The sequence below is a fragment of the Fukomys damarensis genome, unplaced genomic scaffold (genome assembly GCF_012274545.1).
Source record: "Fukomys damarensis isolate Sample0158 unplaced genomic scaffold, DMR_v1.0_HiC HiC_scaffold_22, whole genome shotgun sequence".
NCBI lineage: Eukaryota > Metazoa > Chordata > Mammalia > Rodentia > Bathyergidae > Fukomys > Fukomys damarensis.
The window spans coordinates 20332798-20353992 of record NW_022900934.1 but is presented as its reverse complement, the minus strand read 5'-3'; the positions used below and the strand labels follow the sequence as shown (position 1 = coordinate 20353992).

Genomic DNA, 21195 nt, shown 5'->3' with positions numbered 1-21195 from the left:
TAATGTTTTTCTCACTTTTGTCTGACTTTTATATGTTAGCTGACAATTTATGAAGGTGTGTTTCAGAACTAGCGTGGTGAAAGTTAGCTACAGCTGTGTTTTAGAACAGCCAAATGCCCTTAGCCTTTCAATGAAAAGCAGATTCTAAGCTTTGGGTTGGTGGACTATATTGCATTATATGAGGCAGGAGGCTGTGGAGAGGGGAGGTGGGCAGTGCGGTTTGCCTTGTCCAGCACCTTCAGAGGCTGGTTATTGCAGATTCTGCTCCCAGTTGCTACTGGGAAAAACACATTGAGTGCTGTTCTCATCTACTTCAGCCTTGGTCTTTCTGGGAGAGATAAACACTTTTAGAAGCCCACTCAGAAGGGCCAAGGGCAGAGAAACAGCATGAGGGACATAACCCACACATTCCCATCACCTATTTTCTCCCAGTTTTACTACGGGGATTCTAGTTGTCCACACTCGAGGAGGGAGCAGGTGTGGCACTGATCTGCCCTTGGGCAGTCTGGACCCCACCTTGGTTGATGATGAGTGCCCTCAGCTGAAGAGTAGGATAGGAGCTTTTTTGAGTCCTTCAAGGCTGAGCTACATATGGGACCTTCCATTTGAGAGTGTGAATTATTCTATGCATATAGCAGAGACCTTAAAAGTTACACTATCTTTAAAAATGTGGTCTTTATTTTACGGTATGGAACAAGGAAAATGTCTTTTTCTCCTCGTTGACATGTTGTATGTTTGCAGTCAAACATGCTTTTATACTTTACAGGAAATTTCGGCTGTTCTCAGGAAATTCTAAGCATTGCAGCCATGATGCAGATCCAGAATATCTTTGTGATCCCTTCAAACCAGAAGTCTCAGGCAGTAAGTTCAACTTACTCCCCAAGCTGTTCATGGTATTCTCTTTCACTGAGGGTATTCCTTGTTAGAACTCACCCAGAAGCTGCTGAAGACAGCTGTGCAAATAATACTGGTTCACATTTGAGTGTTTTCTTTGTGTCTGACATGGTGCTAAGCACTTCACATGCACAATTTTGTTTTATCTTCACCATAAAAAACCTTGAAGGTAGTTAATGTTATATTTTAGAGATGGAAGCCCACAGTAACTCAACTCATTGATGATTACACAACTGCAGTCAGCAGAGTGGGCTTTCAAGACCAGGGTCCCAAACTTTAACCACTGTACTGCCGACTTTCAGTTTTCCATCAGAGAACTCCAATGGTGGACACATTAGTAACATAAGGAGTCAGTGCCTGGGCAGAGCGTGCTGATTGTAAGCACCACACTGCATCATAGTGTGTTGCAGATGGGGACATTAGGAGCTGAAATTGAGCTGCCAGGAGGGCGCCTGAAGCACAGGCAGAGGTGCTGACAGAAAGTGAAGGTGAGAAAGACTGGAGGATATGTTTAGGGTACTGAAGAGCCTGTGACGGGGAGGATACTGATGGAAGTGGGCGCAGGTGGGCTCAGACTCAGCTGTTTGCAGAGAGCAGCAGCTTTGTGCAGGGAGGGTGACCGGGTTGTGCAAAAGGAAGACTGCCTCTTTCACAGACTTTGGGCATCTCCCAGCGTATACCAGTATGTTTGTAGGTGACGGAGTTTCTTGTATGTCATTTCTCAGGTTTTTCATTTGTCCCTTGATTAACCTTTTTACAGTCATCGTTCAGGACGGGAACACTCAAACTTTAGCAAGGAGAAAACTGAAGTTCTTTCCCCTTTGTCTGAAACGGTAGCACCTCTTCACTTCCTATGTTCATTCTCTGCTTTATGCTTCTTATTATATAATAGCCTACATGTTTTACTTTGTTATCTTCCTCCCACCAGTCTTTTATTCAGTGTTATATCCCAAGTGTGAGTATAACAGTACCTATGTATATTAGGTTCTTGGTTTAAAAAAGAAATACTGAATGAGAGGATAGGAGGGAGGGAGGGATGAAAGAAGGAAGGAAGGAAGACAGCTTGATTGATTATATGACATTAGTTCAAGGGTAAAATTCTGAAGTTTGTGTGCTTGCTGCTCCTTGATTCATGTGAACAAATAGCCTATTTCAGGAAAGAATTCAAAGATGGGGTCTGAGAGGATTGTGCAGCTGGTAGGCAACCTAGGAATACAGAGTGCTTACCGTGTGCTGGACAGCATACCTCTTGCCCTCCTTGGAGCCTACACTGTGCTGGGGACTGGGAGGAGAGATGTAAGAACACTAACATTTATCAAATTTCTGTGCCAGGAACTTTACAGTAAATTATCTTAATCCATAGCAATCTCATTTAGAGGTTTAATTTCCTGATTTTACAGATAAGAAAGTTGAGGCCAAGAAGGGTCAGGTAAGCAATCCCAGGGCTCTCAGGATATGGTGCAGCCCGGGTGGTATGAACTAGGCCTCTCTGAATCCATAGCCGTGTGCTGTTTGTTCTGCAGTGTCACTCCCAGGCTCCTGGGGATCAGTTTCTAATGGATACTTTATTCTTTCCAGATCCGAATGCACCGAAAATTTGCTGTGGAGGAGGGTGATCACCTCACCATGCTCAATGTGTATGAGGCATTTATTAAAGTAAGCACAGCTACCATTCAAAGGGACCCTCCCACACCTACCCACTTGGGGTGATTTAGAAATGAGAATACCGGAAGTTAGTAGACAAAGGAAGGACAAGAGACACCTTAATTTTCCTGTTAGATTTCTTCCCAGTGGGTTGAGTGTCCTGCTGAGTTTCTGTTACAATATTGCCAGAGGGAGCACAGGAATCATTTGTCGATTTTTCTTGCCTAGTCCCATGACTCAGTAGAGGCAAGGTAAGGCCTTGGTTTCCCAGTGTCTTCCCATCTGCCAGGTTTTAGACAGAAAAGTGATATTTGAATAGGAAATTGTGTTATATTTTCTGTCAGATGAACAAGGATGAGGACACTTTATAATTTTGAGTTGAACTTTAGAGGTGTCTCAGCTTCCATGAGAATATGTCTGGCCACATCTACATAGCCTACCCTTGTTTAGTCATAGTCAATTTTAACTTTTTATTCATAATATTCTGGAAATCTAATAGCAAATAATACTGCTTGAAGTTGTCACTAAAAATTGTTAAATAGAATAAGCTAAAGCTTATATATATATATTGTGACTTACGGTTAAATCCGTTAAAATACAACATACTGCCAGGATGTAGCTCAGTGGTGCCACTGCCTACCTTGCAAGTGCAAGGTACTTAGGGAGGAGTTCGATCCCTGGTACCATAAATAAGTAAATAAATAAATACCATTTCTTTTTCTTTTTTTCTTTTTTTTTTTGAGACAGGGTCTCACTATGTAGTTGAGACTGACCTGGAACTCACTGTGTAGCCCAGGCTGGTCTCGAACTCACAGCATTCTTCCTGCCTCAGCCTCCTGAATGCTGGGATTACAGGCGTGTGCCACCACACCTGGCAAATAAATACCATTTCTAATCTGAAATTTTTCCTAGCAATAGAATGTTGATGCAGGTCTACTTTGTATTGTTCTGTAATTGCCTTCTGGGAAAAATCCTCTGTGAATTACATTTTCTTTTTTAACACTTAAAACACTTTCCACTCTGGCTTAGAATATAATTTTAGAGGTATATTCCCAGAGCAAAAATTAAATCCAAGACAATGGCCATACTTAAGCATGTCAAATAAAATTAAGCACTGTTGAAATAAAAATCATACTTTGGGGACAAATAATAATTTGCAGCTTACTTTTGCATTGGCAAGTGGCATTGCTTATCTAGTGATAAAGTTATAAACTGAAGCTTGCCAAAGGAGATTTATGAAGAACCACAGAGATGTGGCCCTTTCTGATCATTCATTTCTCATATATATGTTTGAGGTTGCAAATAGCTCTGCTTATCCCTCGGGTCTCCTTTGCTCCTTAGTGTGTTGGCTGAGGTTGCAGAAGCATCTCATGTGAGTGTGGTTGCTGACATGTTTTTTGAGAGATGGGGCCAAAATAAGGCCAGTTATAATCTGAAGCCCTTGTCTCATTGAACAAGGAAGCAGGGGAAGGGAACATAATTGTCTTCATGGTATTTCCCTAATTGTATCATTTCCCGTGCTCCTCTAATTCTCCTGTCTGGGTTGTTCTGTAGCACAATAAAAACTCCCAGTGGTGTCAGGAACATTTCCTGAATTACAAGGGTCTTGTCAGAGCTGCAACCGTGAGAGAACAGTTGAAAAAGCTGCTTGTGAAGTTTCAGGTGCCCAAAAAGTCTAGCGAAGGTGAGAATAAACTATCTCTGTCTATGACTAACCTTTCTTTGCTTGACTTGGTTGCGTTCTTAATGTTCTCATGCTGGGTTGGTGTGAAGCTATACAATGTGCTCTGTCCCTACACCAGGTTTCACTTTTGAATTACCTATCTGAATGAAAAGCTGAATATTAAGTTGTATATTTTTCTCTAGGAGGTTCATTTGTGTTTCTCAGGGCTATCCTTAAAAAGAATAAAGCTTATGACAGTGCTTAAGAATCATTAATGTTCACATGATTGTGCAGCATGCAATTAATATGACCATGTAGCCATTGCAAGAAGAATTACTTTTAAGTGGTTGGAATATATGGCTATTATATACAAATTACCTTTTCTTTTTTGATGCCAGTATTATTAAAGCAAGCACATGTGTGTAGCCTAGCCAGTCACTAAGGATAAGGTTGCATAGGACATATAAGATGTAGTCTCTGGCCTCTAACAATGACAGTGATGGCTATAGATTGAGGATATGTAAGTTACACTGTGCTCAGAATTCTACAGCTGTTCTCTTGGTTTATCTCCCACTGTGGCAGGTGTCTGTGACAGTATCCTTACTTTATCTTTTTTATTTTTTTGAGACAAGGTCTCACTATGTAGTTCATATTGGCCTTGAACTCACTATGTAGCCCAGGCTGGCCTCGAACTTCTCCTGTCTCAACCTCCTGAGTACTGGGATTACAGGCATATACTATCACATTTGGCCAACATCTTTGCTTTACAGAGGAGTCAGAAAGTCCTAGGGAGGAGTTAATTTAAGTTTAGGATGCTATGGCTGGTGGTCAGCAGAGACCACCATGATGCAGCCCAGAAGCCCACACTTTGGAGAAGTGCCCCATATGCTCATGCATTTGACAGTCAGTTGTCTTGAATGCCTACTGTGTGCCAGGTACCCAGTTGCATTCTCAACCCCACTGGTACTTGTTAACATTTCTTGAGTGCTTCTGATAGGGCAGACAGTGTTCTGAGTGTTTTCCTCTTAATTCATTCAGACTCAAAACAAATGTGCAAAATATGTGCTGCTGTTATCTTCATTTTAGAGGTAAAACTAATGAAGCTAAGGGGCAAAGAGTAAGTGGCCAGAGGTCACACAGGAAATATATGGAGGAGTCAGAACTTGAAGCTGGGAACTTTTATTTCAGAGCCTTATTACTGCCTTTGTGCTAAGAACAAGAACAAGAGATTAGAAAGTGGCCAAGACCTGGTTACTCTTGGGGCATAGTGCCGCAATGGGAGAGATTCATTACAGATAGACCAACTATAAGATTACCAGTCCTCTTATAATTTAAAATAGTAGACATTTCAGCAGTTATACAGTGGCAAGTATAGCAGCAGTGCAGGAAGAGACAACCCCATGGAGCTGGCCTTGAGGGGTGGTTAAAGTCCTATCAATCATTGAGGGCCTGTGGAAGTAGAAAACAGTGCTGGACAAGGATGGCTTTCAGAATAAGTTCTTGGAATAAGAAGTGTATTAGATGCTGACAGGAAAGGAAAGATAGAAACCTCGGTTATTGGGCCATGTTGGTGTTTTCGATAGAAGCAGGACGCTTACAAGGGGCAGCTTATTGGAGGGGGCCCTGTCACTTCGCAGAATGATTGCAGCCTTGTTTCTGTATCCATGTATCTGAACCTGTTACTTAAGATAAAAATAGATTAAATTCTTCTTACCAAGGAATTCAGTGCTCAGGAGGAAGACTTTGTAAAGGAGAGTTGAGCTTTGGAGGGCCACAAGCCACTGTAATATGTAAGAAGCCTCCCTACCCTCACTCCCAAAGACCAGTTTTCATCTTTTGGAGGTGATACTGCCCTCAAGAAGAATAAATGTTGTACATGAAAGTTTCTTAGGGCAATAGGAAAAAAGGACTGAATCTTGGATCAGATGATGGTTAAAGATGTAGATTAGAGATAAATCACTTCTCTGCTTGGGAATAATAAAGAAAATCATAGAAACTAAATAAATTATGTGCAAAGTTAAAGCATCTAGAAAGTGAATAGTGGACGATATATTTAGCAGTCATGAGATAAGAATCAGAACTTTATTATAGAATGATTTTATTTACCCTATTTAGAACAAAGCACTAATGTCCAAGTTGATAAAATTCACAAAAGAAGATACACTTACATACTAATAGTAATCAAATATAAAATAAAAGAAGGTAAGTCTTTGCCAAAAAAGTACAATGAAGCTGACACTTTGATGTATTGATGGCTTTGTAAATTGTAACATCTTTAGGGAATCTGTTTGCCAACATACTATATTTCATTGGATCTAAGATACTATCATTATTTTAGGTATCAGTAAGAAAAAAAATGCTACTATAATTATAAAATGCTATCCTGATTTCAGTGTAAGTATAAGAAAATAAAAAGGTCTTAGAATTGAATGATATAAGCCATAAAAATAATTTTTGTACAATAACTTAGAATTTATCTTATGGACATCATAATAAATGGAGAAGCTTTTATCCATGAAATGTTTACTGTAGCAATAGAAGCACCAATTGAAATGGAAAGTTTGCCAATATCAAAGAATTGTGCACTGTATCTTATAACCACAGAAATAATGAAGTATAATATTCCAACTTGGGTCTCATGCAGAGAACATCATTTCCACAGGGTGCTCTCTTAAGGAGTTCTGAAGTCTCCTCCAGCCTGTGGAGTAGTTGTTTTAGGTCCTGGTACCCAGCCTTGTTCCAGTCATCTGTGGTGTTGGGGGTTGGAGGATCCCCAAGTTAGAGCCAATACTGCTGTCCTTGGCAACCCTGATGGAATTGGGGACTTCCCCAAGTGACCTGGGGCAGGCATCCAGCATGGGGCAGTGCAGCAGTGGGCTGGCTCAGCAGCTAGTTTTGAGGTGGCTTGAAACAGCCAGGAGTGGGGCAAGGCCTGGGTCCTGTGAATCTCAGCACAGGCCATACTGTGTGAGCGTGGGGCATGCCAACATTTCATCCATCACTGTTTTCTGCCTTGTGCAGGTGATCCAGATCCAGTCCTGAGGTGCATTGTCTCTGGATTCTTTGCAAATGCAGCAAGGTTTCATTCTACTGGAGCTTATAGGTAACAAAATACTTTATTAAGTTATTTGTATTTTTTTTTTTTTTTTTTTTTGGTACTGGGGATTGAACTCAGGCCCTTGCACTTGCAAGGCAGGTGGCAGAACCACTGAGGCAAATCCGCGGCTAAAGTTATTTATTAAAAGAGAAATCTTTAAAATGACCCAAACCCCACAGAAAGTTGATGTGCAGAGATAGTAGAGAAATTAATTATTTTTCATTCATATCATGCCTCCATCTAAAACTGAGTTGACATTTCTATATATCTTTAAGCGCAGTATCTTAACTCTCTGAAAATAGTTCTTAAATACTACTTAAGTAGTGGCCCATCCACATATTGAAATGACTGTTTTAGAAGGATGGCAGTTATCTGTCGGGAGGCTGGTAATATCTCATTTCTAATAATGGAATAATTTCACCAGAAGAAACCATTAACGACAGTGTTTCCCAGAGAAGTTGCTTTTACTGTTGGGTAGTTTGTTATGTCTTTAGAGTGCCGCAGAACTGAGGTCACTGGTATGTTATGGCTGCAGTGGCGTTCAGAGCTTGGTAAATGTTTCTTCGTGTGGTGATTGTGCTTCCTGTTTCAGGCTGCTGCCTATTTCTTCTAGCCCCATTTTTTAGATGCAGAAAATCACTGCTCATTAATGCTTGTAATACCTTTTTTTGTATTCAAAACAGTAAAAACCCTTCTTTTCTTCAAAGCTGTGTCATTCTTGTTCCTTGAATTGTTCTCATTTATCTCTTCTGTCTTGTGGCTCATTGGATTCTCATCACTTCACTGTGACTTGTTTAAAGTGTGGAGCTTATCTTTAATAGGTGACCAATCAAAAGGGTTTCTCTTCAGCTCGTTTTAAGATATCCTCAATATATTGTTTTACCATTAGTTTTTCTTTTTGAACCCTCTCTCAGAAAGTGTTGGAGTCTCGTCTGAGGCAACAAAGAGATTTGTTCCACGACAATGGCTTCTGTTAAAGGGCGCAGAGTTCAATGAGAATTTTCCAAATTTGGCAGCAGATCGCCTTCATCCAGTATCCTGGTAGCCAGCTGTTTGCACTTTGTAGCACTGCACATTTCTGTCTAGTTGATCTGTTTGTCACTCTAGCCAAGAGGTCTAGTGTATCACTGTCATGATTCTGTTGCCTGTCACCTGTGCCACTGCCCCCCACCCCTGAACTATGTGCGTTTCAGGCACCCTTCAAGATGGGAAGTGAAGCCTGAGCTACTCCCCAGTTCATGCCCCTCATTTATCATGGGACTTGCCCTGTTCCCCTGAAAGGTGCTGATTAACTATTTCTTTTTTTGTTATTTTGTTTTTCTTTTTGATTAACCATTTCAGTGGGCCTTCTAACAGTTGTTTCACCAGTGTCCTCAAAAAAATAGAGGTTACGCAAGAGACTCCAGGCCATTTGTTGCTTTGAAGCAAAGTTCAGTGTCACCTCACCACCTTCAGGTGGGACAACCAGAGCCCCTGGATGCTTTATTATGGTTCTTGTGATGAGTTTGGTCCTGGGCCTTGAAGCATTTCTTCTGAGCAGATCCCTCGTGCCCACAGACATACTCCATAACTGCTTTGGGCAGTAGCGTCCTAGTCTATTCGTGTTCTCTTGTGATCTGATCTTATTGGTAATTATATGCTCAGTAAACAGTTTTTGAATTAAATTGAAACAAGTCTCAGTTCAAATTGAAAATTGCTGTTTCAGAGAAACACACAAGCCAATACTAAGCTTGCTTATTCACCTGTTCTTACCTTCTTTATAGTCTTTAACCTTAGTATTTAACTTCATGTAATTATAAAGGTTGTAGATGAAATCACATGTACTACTTCTGTCCTGAAGGTAATTGTTTTGAAAGAGAACTTGCAAAAGATAAACATAAACAAGGACAGAATGTTATATCCCTAAATGTTTTGAGTGTTCACATGTTGCTTTTCTTCTCTTCCTTTCTCATGATATATTCTTTTTTTTTTTTTCTCATGATTTATTCATGACACCTGTGGTAGCAGCCGGAAGAGTCTAGTAAGGTCCAGGAAAGATGGAGAGAATTATTTTTTTCAGGTGAAATCAAGTCTGTGTGCAGTTTTGGATAATATTTTTAAAAAATCTGTGGGAAAGTTTTGCTGTAGGTACTTAAAACATGCTTCAGACAAACTTCTGTCTCCTAAGGACCATCCGTGATGATCATGAGCTGCACATTCACCCGGCATCAGTCCTGTACACAGAGAAGCCACCTCGCTGGTAAGCCTCTCCTGCTCCTCGGCCTGAGGCCTGCCTTGGGAACCAAGGCAATTTGAACTGAGACTTGTTTCAATTTAATTCTTCATTTCTCTGTCTTTTTTTTTTTTTGGTACTGGGGATTGAACTCGGGACCTTGTACTTGGGAGGCAGGTTGCCTGCACCACTGAGCTAAATCCCCAGCCCTGTTCTTCATCTCTGGGTCTCCAAGGTCTGGCCCAGGCCCTGGAGTACAGGTGCTATGTACATGTTTGTTGGGTTTGTTATTATGCTGAGTCTTCTCCATCAAAGATTCTCCTTAAGGAAATAGTGGTGTGTATCTCTACATTCATCCTTTGAACAAATCTCAACTTTTACCCACTGACTGCATGCTAAAACCTGTGTAGCACAGCTATGCAGAGGTAGTTTGGGGTCAAGCCCACAGTCCCGGCATAAACAGACCTAGGCAGATTCCTGTACTGTGGAGGGGCTTTGCCTCAGTTGGCGCTTCAGGTGCCAGAGAGTCAGGGCTGGCTTCATGGAGAAGGTAACATTTTCCCTGGATGTACAGACGAGAGTTTTTCAGGCAAAAGAAGACCTGATGGGCATTTGGACTGAGGAAGTAGGGTGGGCGAAGCTGTGGCAATGTAAAGGAACCTCATATCTTTGGGGACTGGGGAATCATGGTATGGCTGTTGAAGGCTACCCAGAGGGTGGCTCCTGACAAAACTGTCTGGGAAGGAAGAGATAAGTGCAGAAGTTGGGAGAAGACATTTAGACATTTTTGAAGTGTTTTGACAGGTTGAATATGTCTGCTCAATTTAATACTAATATAGGAATTTTATTTTGTGCCTTTTAAATTTTTATAAACCATTTGTATTTTATAAAAAATATTGATTGACAATGGATTAGAAATGTTAAAGACAATAACAACTGGTCCTTTACCAGTTAGAAGATGGAGCGAGAGCCCTTCAGAGAAGGGATGGTCGTGTCTGCAGACAGGGAGGGAAGACAAAGAAGATAAAATTAGAGGGTAAAAGATCTGTTGTTGATAATTTCTACCCTAAACTAGTGGTTTTCCAAGTGTGGTCTCCAGACAAGCATCAGCATTACCTGAAAATTTGCTGGAAATGCAGAGTCAGTTCTGGTTTTGGAATTGTTACCTCTCATAGCCATAAGTGTGGGAGTTAAGTTGAAGAGGGGAGTGAAACATAAGTTCTTCTCTAAGGGTTTGCTGGCTTTGGGGTGATTACGTTTGAAAAGGCTTTTTGTTTTCCTGCTCTATTCCCAAGGAGCTCTGAAGGGCAAACGGGAGGGTGGAAGTACAGTACAACCCCTGGGAACAGACCCATGCCTCTCAGGTGGCTAAGTCAGCCCTCCCCTCCAGTCTGTGCTGAGGGCAGCTCCTCCTCCCTTCATCAGCTGAGATTCATTCACTGGTGTTTGAAAGATAACTACAGTTTGGCTCTGGGGTTTTCATGGTCTGAGGGGCATCCTGAATCGATCTTTAAGATGGCTCAGAAAAAACTCATTGTTAATATGTGTTCCTTAAGTCTGGGGACTTGAAATTATATGCTTGGCTTTTTGCTTGTGTATTACCTCAGCCTCCTTTTTCCTCCCTTAAATAATGGTATAATTTATATACAGTCAAAGATCAGTTTTGACAAATGTATACACCTGTGTAACTTGCATTCCAACTAAGATAAACAATATTTTCATCACTCTGAGGAGTTCCTTTGGGTCTTACAGTCATTTCCCAGCCCTTTTCAGAATCAGGCAAACACATTTTGGAGATTTAGTTCAGTGGTGCGCACAGGGTCCTGAGTTTGATCCCTGTTACCAAAACCAAAAACAGAATCAGGCAAGCCTTTGCCTCCGTTTCAACATTTTCCAGTTAAGTCCTTAAGTTCTGCTTTAATTTGAAACTAAGAATCTAGAAAGGTTCTTTGTGTTCGACTGGGTGCCCTAGAAGTCATGTGGGACTTGGCATCTCATCTGTAAAATGGACACACTGACTCACCGTCAGGTCCTGGTGCTAAGTGAGCAGCATAAATACATGTGCTCAGCACAGGGCCTGGCATGTGTCTGTGCCTGCTAAAGGTTAGGGGAAGAGACTCATCGTCTAGCTGTGATCTGACACCCTAAGACATGCCTTTTTCTTGTTCTAGGGTCATTTACAATGAAGTTATACAAACCTCTAAGTATTACATGAGAGATGTGACTGCCATTGAATCTGCTTGGCTGTTGGAGCTGGCTCCACACTTTTATCAACAAGGAACGGTAGGAATGAACTGTTCCCCAAACTGCCAGCTAGCAGCTGCTTCCTGTTGTTAAAATACATTTGTTCAATTTAATGGCTGAAATATGTTGTCCCCTCCCCCACTTACCATGTCCCCAAACATTCTGTGTGGAAGCACTTGATCATTTACTTCACAGGGAAGTACAACTAAAAATAAGTTACTCTAACTCCATAAGGAAAAAAGAAAAAAAACAGTAACAGTGTCTCCAGCACTTCTCATTTTTGCTGTATTAAGCTGTTTCTAAAGAATTGCTTCACCCTTGGGACCTGCATTCGGAGTGGCACAGGTGTTCTGTAACAAGGACCACCTCACAGAGCCTGGCAGCAGGCATGGAGATTAGACAAGCTCATTGATGGGTGACGCCAAGCCAGTGTGCAGGCTCCTGGGGGTGGCCAGGTGCAGGATGAGCAGGGTAGGGAGCAGTGGAGAGCACATTTATAGTTTTGTTTTCTCTTTTACTTTTGCAAGAAATGTTCCATTCATTGCCCCAGAAAGGGCTAAATGTGCTCCTAACAATATTTTTAACTGAAGAATAGTTAGGTTTATTTAGTAGGTTGGAAAGTTAGTCACAAACTTTCTGGCAAAATATAGTCCATAGATTCCGTCTTTTTGGTCTGCACTATTTGTTTTGTTTTTGTCTTTGTTTTTATTTTTGAGACAGGGTATCACTGTGCTGTTCCGGCTGGTCTTGAACTCACTACATAGCCCATGCTGGCTTCAGACATGCTGCAATTTTGCTGTTTCAGCTTCCTTAGTGCTGGGATTATAGGTGTGCACCATCAACCCAGCTGATACTGTTTTTAATTGTTTAGGGTAGTTAATCAGAGTAATTATTAATATGGTTAGATTTAAGCGTACTACCTTACTATTTTTTCTTATTTTTCTAATATAGTCTTTGGGTAATTTTTTTTCGTTTTTTACTGCCAACTTCAAATTAATCATATTTTTAGTATTATTTCTTCTAATGGCCTTTTGTGTGTCTCGGTGGTTTTCGTGTGTGTTTTCTTTGGGGGTTATCATATGCATCCTTAACTTGTTGTAATTGACCTTGAATTAGTATTACACTATTTAGCTTATAAGAAACCTATAGTACTATACTTCATTTTCCCCATCTTATTCTTTGTGCTTTTGTTGTCCTATATTTTATTTCTATATATGTTTAAACCCCATAATACATTGTTACTATCTTTGTTTTAAACAATTAGTTATTTTTTAAAGAGATGAAGAAGCAAGAAAAACAAAGTTGCTTCACATTGCCCAGATAGATGTCTGTCATTTCTGTTGTTCTTCATCCTTTTACCGGTGTCTTTTCCCTGTAGCCTGAAGAACTTCCTTCAGTGTATCTGTCAGTACACACCTGTTGGTTAAATATTCTCTCAGCATTCATTTACTTGAAAATGTCTTTACTTCATTTTCATTTTTGAAAGATATTTTTGTTCTATAGAGTTTTAGCTTGAAAGAGTTTTTGTTTTTGTTTTTTCATTTTAGTATTTAAAGTTTGTTCTATTGCCATCTGGTTTGAAGTGTTTGCGAGAAGCCAGCAGTCATTTTCATGGTTATTCCTCTGTATGTTAATGTGTTTCCTCTGCTGCTGTGGCTGGTTTTAAAGTTTCTTCCCTTTTGAGCAGTATGACGTATGAGGTGCTTGTTTTTGTGTTTATCTAGCTTGGAGTTCACTGAGCTTATTGGACTGTTGAGCTGTTGTTTAAAATCATATTTGGGACAGTTACTCCTTCAGATACTTTTTGTGCTCGATTATCTCTTTACCAGCTCCCCTGGAATTCCATCTATATATGAATTAGAGCACTTTGTCTCTTGTCTTGGTGCTGATCTTTTTTCCCTTGTGCTTCAGTCAGGATAGTTTCTCTTGCCCGATCTTCAAGTTTATTGATCAGTTCTGCAGTTTCTAATATGCTAAGTCCTTCTAGAGAAATTTTCATTTTATATATTGTATTTTTCCATTCTTTCACTTTCATTTTGTTTTTCAGTTTTTAAAAAATTCTGTTTAAATCCTTCATGTGTTCACTCATTATATCCATCTTTAAATCTTTGAACACATTTATAATAACTGTTCAAAAGTCTTGTCTACTCATTCATCTGTTGTTATTTCTGATACACACTATTTTGTCTTTTGGCTATTTTTCTCCTAAGAATATATCACATTTTGCTGTTTCTCTTGTGTAGTAATTTTTTGTTGCATGCTAGATACTATAGATGCTATATATTACGGAGTCTGGATTTGTTTTCTTTATATAGAATGTTGAAGTTTTTTCCTGGACATCAGTTAATATTACTGGCACTTCAGTTTGATTTTGCTGAGACATGATCATAGTCATTAATAGGGCAGGTCTTAGCTATATATCTGATGCAGCTTTTTTAATGGCTCAGTCAAATGCCTAGGATACTAAGCAAGGTCTCAGTACTCAAACCGTTCAAAGTTCCATCTTCTCTACCACTGCACAAACTTCCAAAATCTCCATTTTGGCTTTTAGCTTCTTGATACTGTTCTCTGCCATTGTCATTAAATTCTTGGCCTGCACATGTACAGCTTGGAATTCAGCCAAAGGCTTCAGGATACCCCTGTATAAACTTTTGGAGTGCCTCCATTTTGTTTTTTTTGTACCAGGGATTGAACTCAGGACCTTGCACTTGTGAGGAAGGCAGCAGAACCACAGAGCTAAATCCCCAGCCCTTGGCATGCCTTCTTTTTGATGCTCTGTCCTGCAAATTCCAGCTGTTACAGCAGCCTTGAACACTCATCTGATTCCTGTGTTTAGAATTTATTTCCCCGTGCCAGGGGTTGGAGACCTACATAGACATCCAGAATAAACCTGAAGCTCACCTTTGTCTCCTGTTTTGAAGATTATAGTCCCTGCTGAGAGTGTAGCTCAGTGGCAGAGCATGTGCTTAGCATATATGAAGCCCTGGGTTCAAGCTTCAACACATGTGTGCATGTGTGCGCGCGCGCGCGCGCACACACTCACACACACACACACACACACACACACACACAGCATTAGAGTTAGAGCCCTGTGCTGTTTATTTTCCAATGCCTGAGAAAAGTTACATCAGACATTTTGTCTAGATTTACTGTTATGTATAGCATAAGGGAAATTCTGAGACCTGATACTCTGTCAGTGCTAGAACTGGACTGCACATTGTTTCAAACCAAAATTTGAATTGATTGCTGCATTTAAAAATTTGGAGATTTAATCCAGTCTTGGTAGCATGTCCATGTCTGTAGTCTGAATTCCTTGGGTGGCTGAGGTAGGGAGATCACTTGAACCCAGAAGCTGTATACCAGCCTGGGCAATGTAGGAATGAGATTTTTTTTTTTTTTCAATTGAATATTGAATGTCTGGCTTTTCTTGAAATAAATGTTAAATCTAGTCACACAAAGTCCAAGTTGCTTGGTGGCCATAAGCAGGGGCCAGGGACTGGCTGCTGCTTTTGTATGTGCCACAGACCTGCTTCACTTGTTTATTCACTTGCTCGGCTCTTGGACACCTTTGAGTTTGCGACCCTGTAAATGGAGGGGTTTTCTCATCCCTGTCCTCTGTATTGTTAAGGAGAATTGTCTTTTTACAATCTTCTAGTATTGAATTATTATCCAGTCAAACAGAAGACAGTTCAGGCCGGGGATTTAGCTCAGCGGTTCAGTGGCCTGCCTTGCAAGTGCAAGGACCCGAGTTCAATCCTTGGTACCAAAAAGAAAACAAAAAACAAAAAACAACAACAAAAAAAACAGAAGACAGTTCAAATTTATATAGTATTTGTTTTGTTTTGTCTTTCTTGATGGTACGGAAGATTGAATCCAGAGCCTGATGCCAGCTAGGCAAGTGCTCCTTCACTAAGCAGTGTCTTCCACCTTTTTTAATTTTTCTTTTTGACATAAAATCTTGCTAATATGCTTGGGCTGGGTTTGATCACTTGATCCTCCTGCTTAGCCTCCCAAATAGCTGGAATTATAGGCATGTGACACTGTGCCCAGCCCTTTATAGTTCTCCATACATTCTAGATATTTCTGCTTGAAACCAGATCTGCAGAAATGGATGAAAGTGCAGTGTGTTGTCTGTATTCAATTGGGTTGACAAGAGTAAACCTCCAGTAGAGGAAAATATTTTCCTTCAAAATCTTTTAAGTGGAAAACAGCAGACTTCAGGAGTATAAGAGAAGTGATTAGAAATGCAAACCAGAAGTAGAGAAGGGTGCACGTATAAATGTGCCTATTAAATAATAGGATGCTAGCAGTTAGAGAGGGATAAGCCTGGAAGTGTCTTGGATTCATTTAGGCTCTTGGAGAACAGAATTAGCCTATAATCTGAGTCATTTTCCCTTCTCAGCTCAAAATTGCAATTCCTTTAGCTTAAATGCATGAAGTTAAAGAGCAAATATCTTCAGAAGTTTGAAGGAAATGACAAGCTCAAATTTTTGGATTTGTCTCTTCTCTCTAAATGCCTGGTTTCACCCCATAACCTCCACTGCAATCTGAGTATTTTTAGACAGGCTGGGACTTTTAGAAACCAACAACCTCATTGTGCAGTGAGGGTCCCCCACCCTTATTGGAAACTTTGCCCTTTCTTAACTAATCCAAAAACAACACTTCTACTGTTAACTTGTCCAAAGCAGATTGATTTTCCTAGGCCCTCTGGGGACTGCCCAAATATGGTAGATATTCTTTGTTAAACATAATTCAGTGCCTTAAAACCATGCACCACCCACAGATCAGCTGTGCTCTGTTCCTGGCACCAGTGGTCACTTTCCATCTCTTGTCTTTCAGTGTTGCTCTCACTCTGTAGAGGCCTGAAATGGTTCAGAGTCTGTTTTGTTTATAACCAAACAAAAATTCCTTCCAGAAATGAGGACCAAAAATGGCCCCACAGGCAGCATGGTGTCATTACCCATTCTCAAACTAAGGCTATGGGTGTCTAATATTAGTTGTAGGGTCCTGTCAGGTGAAGTACCAAAAGGAGACAATTCACAGAAATTCAGCAAGACCCACAGATGGACAGGAGAAGAACAGGGATTCTTGATGAGAGATTCGTTTTCTAATTCTTAAACTATTTTTTCTTATTCTCAAAGGTACCCTTGTTATCTAGGGCAAACAGTTCTAGCCTGGCCTTTGCTAGAACCTTCACTGGTCCTTCCTCAGGTGTGAGTGGAGAAAAAGTCTCACTTCTGGCTGCTGTCTCAAATGAGGGTCCTGTTGTTGAGTCATCTCCAATTCCAGTGGCTTCTTTTGGGACCTCTAGTTCTCTGTGTGATGGGGCCAGGGCTTGATGTTGGGTGGCCATGTTGGGTATGCTGGGAAATGGGGTTTGAGACAGCAGGTGCAGGTGGGAAGATTATTGATGGGATATCAGATATTCCGTATTTGTTTAGTGGAGGGCCACCTTATTAAGGTGGTCCACATATCCCACCTTAAATCCATATTTTAAGATTTCTAGCACTCTGGTTTTACCTTAAATGTATTTTCATTCCTTAGCCTTGTCTGATACCCATGACGATAATCTTAGTAAACTTCATATGTTACTTTTATTGATAGTGTCATTTCTGGGAAAAGAGTCACTAGGAAGTATCCTTTTTCTGTCTTCCTAGCTAGTGTGTGCCCTTAGCAGACAGGGCTGTGGCTTTAGCTCTGTCCTTGAGTATAGGCACCTGCCATGTTGAAACACTTGGTAAACAGTCTGATTCCCTGGTTTCTAAGGAGAGGGTGCTCTTTTTGATGGTTGTCAGGAACTTTTTGGAACATTGAGGTCATCCCTGCCCAAGCTCAGCCCCTGCCTGTGGGCCGGGGTCTGGGGAGCTGTCTCAAAGGCAAACCTCTTATTGGGAGCTGCCACAGGGCCCTGTGTAGCCAGGTTCAGTGTGCTAGGTTGCCCTGGGGCTGCTGACAGCCCCACTAAGACCTGTACCTGTACTCGTCACATGGGCTTTCCCCTTGCAGAGTGTTTTCTGAGGGTGTAGCATTTCTAGACAGGGCCTGGATCAAATAAATGACTTGATTTGGTCACTGCTGTGGGAATTATGTTGGAGTTTGATTTCTTTGTCCATTCAGCTATGGTGTTTTTTCTTTTTTTTCTAGCACCTGTCTCTGAAAGCCAAGAGGGCCAAGGTCCAGGACCAGTGAGCAAGTGTAGCTGCGGCTGCTGGGACTGCTTTGTGTCATCTGCTCCGTGCTGCCCTGGCTAAGCTGGCACAGCTCATGTGGAACCTGCAGAAGCCCTGGATTGGGTGCAGCCCGCCCGTCAGCTCCCTTCTTCCTGCTCTCCTCAGTATTTGCAGTCCTTGCTGGGATCCCAGAGGAGCCTGCATGGACAGGCATCCTGCACTGCCCCCAGGCAGAGTGGGCGTGGGCTGGTCTGTGCTCTTGGCTCACCAGCTCAGCATGCCAGTTCGACAGGCGCACAGGCCTGCCCAGCTCCAGGAAGGACGAGGAGAGTTAGCTTCTCTGAGAGCCACCTCGCGTGATGCACAGTGCGGGGTAGACACAGGGTGTACGGGCTGGCTTTGCTTTCCCTGCTGTGGCCGTGGCTGTGTTGTCTGGTGCCAGGCGCGCACAGCATGTATCTTTGAAGGAAGGAGGCCTTGGGAACACTGGAGATTTCTGTCCAGATCATGAAGGGTGATGTCTTTCGGGCGCAAAGGCTCCCAAACCAAGCAGCTTCTGTGTCCTCTGCCCCCGTCCCTGCTTATCTGTAGCCTGTAGACTTTTCGAGGGACTGGTGGCCCACGGGAAGGATTGGACACTGACCTGGTTCCAAGGGTCTGCCCTTCCCCGGTGGACTTAGCATTCTCTCCGAGTACGATGCCGTGTTCTGGTGCCACTAGCTGAGTGACAGCTACTGGTGAAAGCTCTTCCGCTCTGTCCCCACAGGCGCCTTCTTAGCAGGAATTCACTGCAGTTTAGATGCTCTAAACTTCTGTAGCTCAGGAACATAACTCTGGTACACAGTATTTGTCTTGTTTGTTGGCCTGCATTCTCGAAAGAACACAAGGCAGCCCCTCCAGCAGGCACTACTTTGCCCCAGGGCTGCTTTGCTGCCGTGATGATTACATTTCAGCACGTGACGAGGCGGATTCCTCCCCTCACTCTTTCAGTGACATTTATTTTAAATACACGTAGCTTGAAAATTTATTTTTGTACTGGTTTTAGTTTGGATGTGCCATTTTTGGCACCAAACCTGTATGTCATTTTTATTTCCACTTTATAAACATGTAAATATCAGTGATAACTTGTTAATAATAGTAAACCTTTATACCTAAGATAAATGTATTCCCTCCCATCCATGGATATCATCGTCTGGTTTTTTTTCCCCTAGTACCAGGACTCAGATTCAGGACCTTGCACTTGCCAGGCAGGTGCTTTGCTGCTGAGCTGCCTCCCGGGTCCACATTGTCTGTATTTTAATTGTTAAAATGAACATTTGTTCCAAATGAGGACCTGACATTAGCCAAGGAAACTGAAGTTGTAACGTACAGCAGCTTTCAGTGCCACATGGTGTCAAGAAACCCATAAAGCACAATTGTGTGTCCAAATGCCCTCAAGACCTTATTAAAACAAACTGGGACATTATGTAAAGGAAAACCAAAAGAGGTGCTAATTTTTGCCAGGTTTCAGTTTGTATTGTACTGTAGTGGGCTCAGAAACTTGTTATTTTCAAAGGTTGCATTGCAGTGGGAAAGGGGGAAGTTACAGGATCCATAACCTCAAGTTTGAGAACAGAAATCCAAAACCGGAGGCCAGATGGTCTGAAGGGGACAGACGGAAGCACACCTTCACTCTGCCTTTATCTTTGAGTGCCTGATCCTGAGTATGTATGAGTGCTTTCTTTGTTCCTCACCTGTCAGAGGGCAGCCTCCACCAGGGCAGGCCTCCCAGTTTTATATCTGTGTCACTTTACAGCACAAGTGTGGGTGGAGATGAATGCTCACTGTCAGAAAAGTCCTGAGACCATGGCCAGGGGCTGCCTTTATATATTTCTGGAGTGTAGCCTGCACAGGCCCTGCAGTTTTTCTGCACACGGATTCCCTCTATTAGACATTGATGTCACGAGGAGCCCCTGCTTTGGTCTACAGCTGTGGCCACTCTGTCCAGTCAGCTGTGTGGATGGTGCAGGAATAGGAGTAGAGATGCCTGTCCACAAAAAACTGGAGGCATAGCTGAGCACAGCTGCCTCAGGAGGCTGAGGACGGAGGATCATGAGTTGGAGGCAAATTTAGTAAGACACTGTCTCAAAAAAGGACCAGTGGTAAAGTTCTTGCCTATCGTGCATGAGGCCTTGGTTTGATCTTTAGCACCACAGAAAGAAAGGGAAGAAAGGAAGGAGGGAGGGAAAGAGGAGGAAGGGAGGGAGTGAGCCCGACAGGAAGAGAGGGAGGAGGGAGAGTACGCCGGCAGACTGGGTGCAGCACGGTAGTGAATTGGGTGGTGGTCATCACTTCTTAAAAATTCAATGCCAACAGTCCTACTTCAGCCACCCAATTAAAAATGAAAACAAACCTTGGTTGATGAGATTCTCGAGCTTGGGAACCGTGTGGATGTGGGCCAGCTGGCAATGTCAGCACCAGGCATTGCTGCTCTGGGAACAAATCTGAATGCCAAGCAATGAATTTCCAGTGAACTTCTGGAGCAGGGGAGACTACCTGCCTTTATATCTCACTAGGAGAATTCAAGTTTGTTGATCTTAGCCCCTGTAGTGAGTCATTGCAACTGGACCTAGCCAATCATTTGACAGCTGGCCACTTGAGGTGAAAAGCTAGAGTTGGTCTGGAAGGTGGTCTGGGCAGGCCTCGTGGTCCCTGGGTCACTGCTTTCTCTAGCGAGCAAAGCTCACGTGCTGACACCTGGAGTGAATTACAGAAGTTGCCATGTGCACCCTTGGGTGGTAATGAACTTGTTCAGACAGGCCGTCTCCTTTCCTGCCTAAGTGGGGCCAGCATGATTCCCAGTGCAGCATTTACCCTGGGCTCCATTCCCTCTTGTGGACTCTACTTCTTGAAGGCAGGAAGCAAGCAAGGGGCTGGGAAGTGGGAGATGCACAAAGGAGTGGGGGAGGTGGGTCGGGGGACAGTGTTAGGGCTCCGGAGTCCCCACAGCCAGGTGAAGGACTGGCACTGGCTACTGCGTAAGGCCCTGAGGCCTTGACTGTTGGCCACAGCATAGGGAGTGGCACAGAATGCAAAGGGCCTGGTCAGGCGCTTTGCTGGCCTCAGCCTACTGTGGAAACTGGGATGATCCAAAAGCAGCCTGGGCTGCGTTCTGCCGCCTGACCATTGCAGTTGACCTCTGTGCTTGGACCCCCAGGAACCCCAAGAACAGGTCTTGGCTGGTAGGGACGTAGCAGCCAGCTCTCAATTTAGCCTTTTCCTTTTGGTTGCA

The 21195-nt window shown here is 42.4% G+C and overlaps 1 protein-coding gene across 5 annotated transcripts in view; it reads left to right on the top strand.

Moving 5' to 3' along the window:
* Dhx35 (DEAH-box helicase 35) overlaps positions 1-20780 on the top strand; it is an 81750-nt gene extending 60970 nt beyond the window's left edge. Inside the window, exons 15-21 of one of the 5 annotated variants that reach the window (XM_019209948.2) lie at positions 767-861; positions 2473-2550; positions 4093-4222; positions 7223-7304; positions 9466-9537; positions 11682-11793; positions 17899-20775. In XM_019209948.2, coding sequence (XP_019065493.1) covers positions 767-861; positions 2473-2550; positions 4093-4222; positions 7223-7304; positions 9466-9537; positions 11682-11793; positions 17899-17943 — 614 coding nt within the window. In that variant the 3' untranslated portion in view covers positions 17944-20775. Of the gene's footprint in view, positions 1-766; positions 862-2472; positions 2551-4092; positions 4223-7222; positions 7305-9465; positions 9538-11681; positions 11794-17898 lie in introns of those variants that run through there. The other 4 variants (XM_010640069.3, XM_010640070.3, XR_783461.2 and 1 more) reach the window with 4 other exon arrangements.
* Positions 20781-21195: the final 415 nt, after the last annotated feature.